The sequence below is a fragment of the Olea europaea genome, chromosome 3 (assembly GCF_002742605.1).
Source record: "Olea europaea var. sylvestris chromosome 3, O_europaea_v1, whole genome shotgun sequence".
NCBI classification, from domain to species: domain Eukaryota; kingdom Viridiplantae; phylum Streptophyta; class Magnoliopsida; order Lamiales; family Oleaceae; genus Olea; species Olea europaea.
The window spans coordinates 14,961,222-14,970,219 of NC_036239.1; the positions used below are offsets into that span (position 1 = coordinate 14,961,222).

General features: G+C 39.1%; 1 protein-coding gene across 1 annotated transcript; it reads left to right on the plus strand.

Annotated features, from left to right (window-relative positions):
* The first annotated feature begins 6 nt into the window (after positions 1–6).
* LOC111386965 (putative disease resistance RPP13-like protein 1) lies at positions 7–5,745 on the plus strand. The gene is made up of 3 exons (XM_023011468.1): positions 7–3,929; positions 4,054–4,109; positions 5,178–5,745. Exon 1 carries the CDS (start codon positions 54–56, stop codon positions 3,894–3,896), a length of 3,843 nt encoding a protein of 1,280 aa, XP_022867236.1. The 5' UTR covers positions 7–53; the 3' UTR covers positions 3,897–3,929; positions 4,054–4,109; positions 5,178–5,745.
* Positions 5,746–8,998: the final 3,253 nt, after the last annotated feature.

The window sequence follows — 8,998 nt, forward strand, 5'->3', positions numbered from 1 at the left end:
CTCTCTTGCTTTCACCTCTCTAATCCTTTCTTTCTTAGAAAAAAATTATAAAAATGGCTATGGTCGAAGTCTTTCTTGCTCCAATGGTCACATTTTTGCTTGATAAGCTAGCTTCGGGTGAGCTGCTAAAATTTCTACGTCGTGTAGGAATTGATGCCCACCTGAAAGAATGGCGTATGACATTGTTGATTATCAAATCCGTACTTAGTGATGCCGAAAACAAGCAAACAGCAAATGAAGCTGTCAAAGAGTGGCTGAATGAATTGGAGATTTTGGCTTATGATCTTGATGACTTGGTGGATGTGTTGAACACTGAAGCTTTGCAGCGAAGATTAGCTGGAACTGAAGGCAGAACCAGTAAGGTACGGAAGCTTCTGCCCACATGCTGTGCTGATCTCTCTTTTAGCGATTTTATGTTTGACAGCAGGATTGCTTCCAAACTACAAGATACTAATGACCGATTGGAAATTCTAGTAAAGAAGATTAGTATGCTTAGTTTAGTGGAGAATGTAAGGGGTCTGCCTGAAAGAACAGGAAAAAGATTGCAAATGACTTCACTTGTGGATGAATCTGATGTACAAGGAAGAGAAGAGGACAAAGAAAAAATAATTGAGATGTTGTTGGGGGCTGAATCAAGTGGGAGTCCAATATCTGTGATTCCCGTTGTAGGCATGGGAGGTGTGGGGAAAACAACACTAGTCCAGCTAGTATACAATGATGGAAGAGTAAACGACAAGTTTGATCTGAAGGCATGGGCTTGTGTTTCTGATGAATTTGATGCTTTTAGGGTAACAAAAATTATTCTTGAGGCAGTTTTAGGTGTAAGGTGTGACTATGAAGATTTTAACATGCTTCAGGTCAAGCTAAAGGAAAATCTTTTAAACAAGAGATTTCTAATAGTTTTAGATGATGTCTGGAATGAAAATTATGGAGATTGGGACATTCTACGTCGTCCTTTCCTTTCTGGCAAACTTGGGAGCAAAATCATTGTTACTAGTCGACATCAAAGGGTGGCCAAAATCATGTCGCCGATTTCAGCACATCATGTGACTGTGTTATCAGATGATAATGCTTTATCATTGTTAGCTCATCATGCACTAGGAACAAAGAATTTTGATGGACGACAAGATGTAAAAGAGATAGGTGAATCCTTGGTGAAAAGATGTAAAAACTTGCCACTAGCAGTGAAGGCTGTTGGAGGAATCCTTCGGACAAGAGCTAATCCTAAGGACTGGGAAGATGTATTCAATAATGATATTTGGATAAATGGAGAAAATAGTGAAATCCTTCCTTCTTTAAAACTCAGTTACCAATATCTTCCTCCGCAACTGAAACGATGTTTTGCTTATTGTGCTATCTTTCCCAAGGACTACGAGTTCGACAAGTCCGAGCTGCTGTATCTTTGGATGGCTGAAGGTTTTCTTCATCATTCACAGCAAGAGAGGTCAACTGAAGAATTAGGAAGTGATTATTTTGATGAACTATTAGCAAGATCATTCTTCCAACAATCAAGTTTCAATTCTTCATGTTTTGTGATGCATGACCTCCTTAATGATTTAGCTATCAGTGTCGCTGGAGATAAGTGTTTGATGTTGGATGATAAGATGAAGGAAAATCTTCAAAGCAATATTTCTGTAAAGGTCCGTCACTTGTCGTTCATTCGCCATTTCTTTGAGTCCTACCAAAAATTTAACCTTGTCAGTAAATTTCAAAGTTTAAGAACTTTTTTGCCACTGCCCATAAACAAGTACGTTGGTCAAAATTTCATGTCCCAAAGAGTCTTGCTCGACCTGTTACCAAAGCTGTACTGCTTAAGAGTGCTATCGTTAAGTGGTTATGATTCAATATATGAGCTGCCAAGTTCTATTAGCAACCTAAGACATTTACGATATCTTAACCTAACTAGGACTTCGCTCAAACAGTTGCCTGAGTCCCTGACCACTCTTGTCAACTTACAGGTGTTGATCCTAAGGAACTGTGACAGACTTATCAAATTACCGCCAGGGATAGAAAATCTTATCAATCTTCATCACCTAGACATTGTTAATACTGATCTATTAGATGAGGTACCAGAAGGAATTGCTCAACTGGCAAGTTTACAGACATTATCCAAGCTGATTGTGAGTAAAAGTAATGGGCTGAAATTAGAAGATTTGGGGAAACTCTCGCTTCTAAAAGGAGAAATTTATATGACGGAATTGCAAAATGTGGTGAATGTTCAAGAAGCAATAGACGCGAGACTAATGCATAAACCAAGTCTTAACAAAATAAGGTTGGCATGGAGCAACAACTTCGATGATTCTCGAAATGAAATGCAGGAAGCAGAAGTGCTTAATGCTCTAAAGCCCCATGAGAATTTATCAAGTCTTGAAATTGATTTTTATGGTGGTACAAAGTTATCAAGTTGGATTGGCGATTTGTCATTCTCCAAGTTAGCAAAAATAAGAATCAGCTCTTGTAAAAACTGCGTGAGTTTGCCAACATTAGGACATCTACCCTTGCTAAGAGAATTGAGCATTCAAGGCATGAATCGAGTAAAAGTGGTTGGAGTTGAATTTTATGGAAATCTATGCAGTGAAAAATTGTCGTTTCAATCGCTAGAAACTCTGCATTTTGAAGACATGCCAGAATGGGAGGAGTGGCATGGATTATTGCCTGAATTAGAAGCGGCAGTTGAATTTCCTAAGTTGTGTGAATTGATCATAAGAAGTTGTCCTAAATTGGTCAAGCTTCCAATTCTTTCGCTTCCATCTACTTTCAGAGTAAAAGTAGAAGAGTGTAGTGAGGTGGTGCTAAATTGCATGCACAATTTGACTTCCCTAACCCACTTGAAGTTGGAGAACATTTTTGGGTTAACTTCAGTCTTGAAAGCATTTGATGAGTTTCCTTTGAAACTTGAAAATCTTGAAATTGATCACTGTGAGGACCTAGTGACTCTGTGGCCAAACGATAACATTTCACGCCGACTAGACAACCTACGGAAATTAATTGTTAAAAGGTGCCCTCAGCTCTTGTCCCTTAAAGAAATTGGTGCTCTTCCTGTTGTTACATCCCTTAGTATCGACTCTTGTGCAGCTCTAGAGTTCTTGCCTAAGAGAATATCTCCTCTAACAATATTGGCTATCCAAAATTGCCCACTGTTGAAGACGGTGGAGTTAGAGGAATGTGGAACTTCTCTTGAATCCCTTATTATCAATTTGGGGAACTTAAATATGACAAATTTGTTGGGGTCTAGTCATAATTACTCAAGATTAACTTTCCTCAATATATATTCGTGTGATGATCTGGAAGCGTTTCCCCACGGAGGCTTGCCAACTCCAAATTTGAGACATCTTCATGTAACTGATTGCCGACATCTGAAGACCTTACCCGACCAGATGGAATTGCTATCATCTCTTAAATCCCTGTGGGTGGAGAATTGTACTTCATTAGTAGAGCCCTTTCCACAAGGAAACATTCCCCCCAATCTGACCTCCCTCGCAATCACCAACTGCGGGAAACTAAAGCCCCTAGCAGAGTGGGACTTACACAAACTGACATCACTATATGAATTTGTGGTCAGTGGTGGATATCCAGAACTGGTTTCCTTCTCAATCAATGATGATGAACACAATTTTTTTCCTCCATCTCTAACTCAATTGTGGTTGAGTGACCTTCCAAAACTGGAAATCTTATCGAAGGGATTCCAGAACCTCACATCTCTTCGACGTTTATCCATCTCAAAATGCCCAAATCTTTTGGCATTGCCTATGGACAACAATCTCCACAACCTTTGGAGCCTTTGGATCGATGACTGCCCACTTATTAAGAAACGTTGTTTGAAGTACAAAGGAGATTACTGGACCAAGATTATCTACATTCCTGAGGTTCTAATTGATGGACATCCCATCTATTAACCAGCGGCAGCCTCATCTCAATAATTCCATCAGGTAACAGATTCAATTTGCTACCTACCAATCTCAATTCTGTAATGCAAAAACAGTTTTCTAAAATCCATTATTAATCTCACATCATTAACTCACCTCAAAATTAATTCTTGCTGACATTTCCCAGGTCAGTGTTGCTGAGATTTAATCTGTGAACCAAGTTGCCGCCATGGATTCCATCAGGTAAAAGATTCATTCCGCTACCTAACTATGTGAACGTCACTTCATTTTATTTGAATATATTCATTTCTGGAAAATGCAGTATCAATGGCTGTTCTTGTGTCAAGCTGCCAATAATTTTTACAATTTACTTTCCAGATATTCACATTTCCTCTTTCAAAAGTTTTAACTGCAGTTTGTCATTTAATCAATGCATCTGTTCTACTTAACTCTCCATGTCTCATTAGAAATTTATCTATCTTGCTTATGAACAAAACAAAGAGCTATCTAATTCGCAGTGGAGTTTCTTTAGATATTTACTTATTGGTTTTTTTCAGGATATTCATCGTGATCTGTAATTTAGTCATCATAGAAAAATTTAATATAATCTATAAGTTCATGAAAATTTTATTATGTTAACACTAATAGTTTTGAGATCAGTTTCTAATTATCTTCAGTGTTCTTACTATACGAAAATTGGTAAAAGACAATACTTAGCCCCTGTTTACATCCATTTTAATTAATTTTTTTTTTTTTTTTTTTGGGAAAATGAGTTTTAAAATAGTGTTTTTTTGAGAATGCGTGGTTAAAAAGTGGGAAATTTTTTTGAGTTTTCGTGCAAAATATTTTATTATATAAATATGTGGTTGAAAATGAGTTTGAAAAAAAAAAATGAATTTCGATTTAACGGATGTCGTACAATGGCCTAAATGCAACTGTTTTCGTTGTAACTTTCGCATTTTAGAAACTAATACATAACAGTTAATTTAAAAACATTTGTAAAAGTGGATAGCTATTCCATCGTAGACAACGATTTTTATTAAAGCCTAGCAGTGACATAGACTGCGGTTTTTGTTATACCATTCTGGAAACAAATTAAAACCGTTGTCAAACATTTTCTCCTTATTTCATGGATCAATCTTACAATTCATCTATTTCCTCTCAACTTTTTAATGATTCCCACCAAAATTTGAAGACAAAGAAACCCTCCCATCTGTGTTTTTGTTTCATTCTTTCATCCTCCATCCTCTTTCATTTGGGTTTGCACTAAATCCATTAAACTTAAATTTCTCCATGGTTTTTTTTTTGTAGGCTTGCAGTGTGTGTTTGCTTCGATTCTACTGCCGTACGATCTCATAAGATTCGTCTTCCCGTGGAGTTTGCTGAATTTTATGGTGGATTTGTCTTCTGTGGTTCTGGAGTTGGTGTGCTCATGGGTAATTTGCCATTGGTCTGCTCGAGTTTGTTGGGGTTCACCATGGGTTTGCTTCGAGTATGATGTCTTGTCATCTAGCAAGATTGTCTTCTGATGGCTCCTGCATTTCCAATTGGTTCATGTACATTCTTAAAATGTGCAGTCCGTAGCATAATTACATGTTATGCCATTAGTAGAAATCACCGAGTAGGAGAAATGTGACATTGATTTTTTTTTTTTTTTAATAGATTAGTTCGTAATCAAATATGCACAAACAATGGATGTCAATGGATAGGATGTCAATGAGTACAATGCAGGGATGAACAATTTCTTAATGTTAGCAACGCACAATGCTAATGATCCCAATTTGACACAATGTCCGTGTCTAAAATGTGATAACTGAGGAAAATGTTCAGATTGTGCAGAAGCATTTATTAAAGGAATAGATTCAAAAAAAAAACCTTACATGGATATGTGTTGTGAAAAAACATTTCCCAAGATTGTCCAAGAACAAATAAACTTGCAATGTGAAAAATTCCAAACCACTTGAAGAGGAAAAGAAAGATAAGAAAATTGGGGAAGAAATGATTTTCAATATATATACGAGGAACAATGGATTGGATTCCTTGAACAAGCCTCAAGTTAATCCCCAAGAAAGAAAAATAGCTTTGAATTTATATCCAAGAAGAACAACCTCTTTCTTCTTAAATTCTCTCCAAGCTTTCAGCACGGACTAATGTGAAGCAAGTCCAAGCAATGCTGAAATTTGTTATCCGTTACAACTTTGGTTAACATGTCTGCTGGGTTCTCATTTGTGTGTACCTTCAAGAGAGAAATATCACTTTCCTCTATGACATCACGCACAAAATGATACCTGATGTCGATATGCTTGGTTCGAGCATGATGAACCTGATTCTTAGCCAAATGAATCGCACTCTGGCTATCACACCACAAGTCCACACTCTCCAAATCATCTAGAAGACCCCACAACCACAATACTTCCTTCACTCCCTCTGCCATTGCCATATACTCGGTTTCTGTAGTAGAAAGAGCCACTGTAGCCTGTAACATCGATCACCAACTAACTAGGACACCATGTACGCAAAACACATATCCAGTACTAGATCGTCGTCTATCTAGATCACCTGCATAATTCGAGTCCACAAACCCACTTATATGACATGCATCTCCACCAAAACATAAACCCGTATCCGCGGTACCTTTTAAGTACCTCAGGATCCACTTCATAGCTTCCCAGTGTGCCTTCCCCAGATTCACGATGAATCTACTGAACACACTAACCGCCTGTAAAATATCTGGGCGTGTACACACCATGGCATACATCAAGCTGCCAACTGCACTAGCATAATGTACACGATCCATGCGTACCTTTTCTTCCACTGTAGTAGGAGATTGTTTACTAGAGAGCCTGAAATGTGGAGACAATGGAGTCACCACCGACTTTGCACCTTGCAACCCGATCCTATCAATAACCCGCTCAATGTAGCCTTTCTGACTCAAGAACATTTGTCGGTTCGTCCTCTCTCTTCTAATCACCATACCCAGTATTTTTCTAGCAGCCCCCATATCCTTCATCTCAAACTCTTTACCAAGTTGAGATTTCAACCTATCTATCTCCACCTTGCTTTTCGAAGCGATAAGCATGTCATCCACATACAAAAGAAGATAGATATAGTTACCTCCCAGAAGTTTTCGAATATAACACAACAGTCATACTTACTTCTGGAGAAACCATGCTTTAGCATGAAGGAGTCAAATCGCTTGTACTACTGCCGAGGAGATTGTTTCAATCCATATAGTGATTTTCTCAAGTGACATACCTAACGTTCCTTATCCTCAACCTTGTAGCCCTCAGGTTGATGCATATAGATTTCCTCATCCAAGTCCCCGTGCAAGAAGGCGATTTTGACATCGAGTTGTTCCAACTCAAGATCATGATGAGCAACAATACTCAATAGCACCCGAATGGAAGTATGCTTGACCACCGGAGAAAAGATCTCATTATAGTCAACTCCCTCTCTTTGTGCAAACCCCTTAGCCACTAATTTTGCTTTGAATCTTGTACCACCGAGCTTGGTAGGATCCTCTTTCTTTTTGTACAACTACTTGCAACCAATAGCTTTCTTATCTATGGGCAATGGAACAACCTCCCATGTTTGGTTCTTGTGAAGTGATTCCATCTCTTCTTCCATCTCTGCCAACCAACTCTCACTATTGTTGTTTAAAATTGCTTCCTTGAAAGTGGCAGGCTCATTATCCTCCACCGAGAGTGCATACTCAACCAAATTTGTCTACCCATAGCGCCTCAAAGGCTCGTCTGACCCCAACTTTAGAACTTACTTGTAAGTATGACGTGGCCTAGAGGAAGCCAAGTTATCTGCAAGCTGCTGTTGTTGCCGTGCATGTACATTCTCTTGCTGAACCGCCTCTTGTTCAGACTCATCATCACTCTCATCTTGAGTGTCTGCATGATGCTCCTCTTGAACATGACTAGAACCAGGTTGATCTCTAAGTTTTATGTCAACAACTTGAGACTTTGTAGTCTCAACATCATCACCACCGGGCACTGTAGCTTTCAACGAAGCTATCATGGAGTTCTCATCAAAAGTAACATCTCTGCTGATTATGAACTTAGAATCCTCTACACACCATAGGCGATAGCCTTTTACACTTGCCGCATACCCCAACAATATAGCCTTCTTGGCCCTCGCATCAAGCTTTCCCTCGTTGACGTGATAGTAGGCTGTGCATCCGAATATTCTGAGTTTCTCATAATCTGCATGTTCTCCTGTCAATACCCTATAAGGTACATCTCCATCTAACTTTGAATGTGGAGATCGGTTCACTATGTAGCAAGCATTTGCAACCGACTCTGCCTGCCATTCTCTGCCCAAACCAGCATAGGATCGCATACACATCGATTTCTCTCAAAATGTACGATTCAGTCTTTCTGCGACCCCATTCTGTTGCAGTGTATTCCTAACTGTCCATGGTCTCGCAATGCCTTCCTTACCACAGAACTCCTTGAAAGCACCATCTGTATACTCAGTACCGTTATCAGATCGCAGTATCTTCAACTTCTTTCATGTTCTGTTTTCAACCATTGCTTTCCACTTCTTGAAAGTGTCGAATACCTCATTCTTATGCTTCAAAAAATAAATCCAAGCATATCCAGAATAATCATCAACAAATGTGACAAAATACCTGGAACCGCCTATAGAAGTGACAGAAGCCAGACCCCATACATCTGTGTGCACATAGTCTAGAATACCTCTGCTTCTATGTTTGCTTGGCTGGAACTAGACTCGGTGTTCTTTACCGTACACGCAATGCTCGTAAAAATCCATGCAAGGCTTCTTCAAGTTTTTTAGCAAACCTTTCTTGACTAGCAGATCTAGCCCCTTTTCAGACATATGCCCAAGCCTCCTATGCCATAGCCGAGTGCACTCACATGGGTCTCCACCACTTCTACTTGTTCCAACCGCTACATCTTCTGTAACTGTAGTACCCTGAAGAGCATAGAGATTGCCTTCTCGAATACCCTTCATCACAATCAAAGAACCACGAACAACCTTCTTTACTCCATTCCATATTACAATCTTTCAACCACCGGAGTCTAAAGCACCAACAGAGATAAGGTTCTTCCGCAAATCAGGAACATGTCTAACATTCATCAATGTTCTAACCACTCCATCAT

Bases quoted from the DNA above. Each gene is read 5' to 3' on its own strand.
- LOC111386965 (XM_023011468.1), top strand. From the start codon at position 54: ATGGCTATGGTCGAAGTCTTTCTTGCTCCAATGGTCACATTTTTGCTT.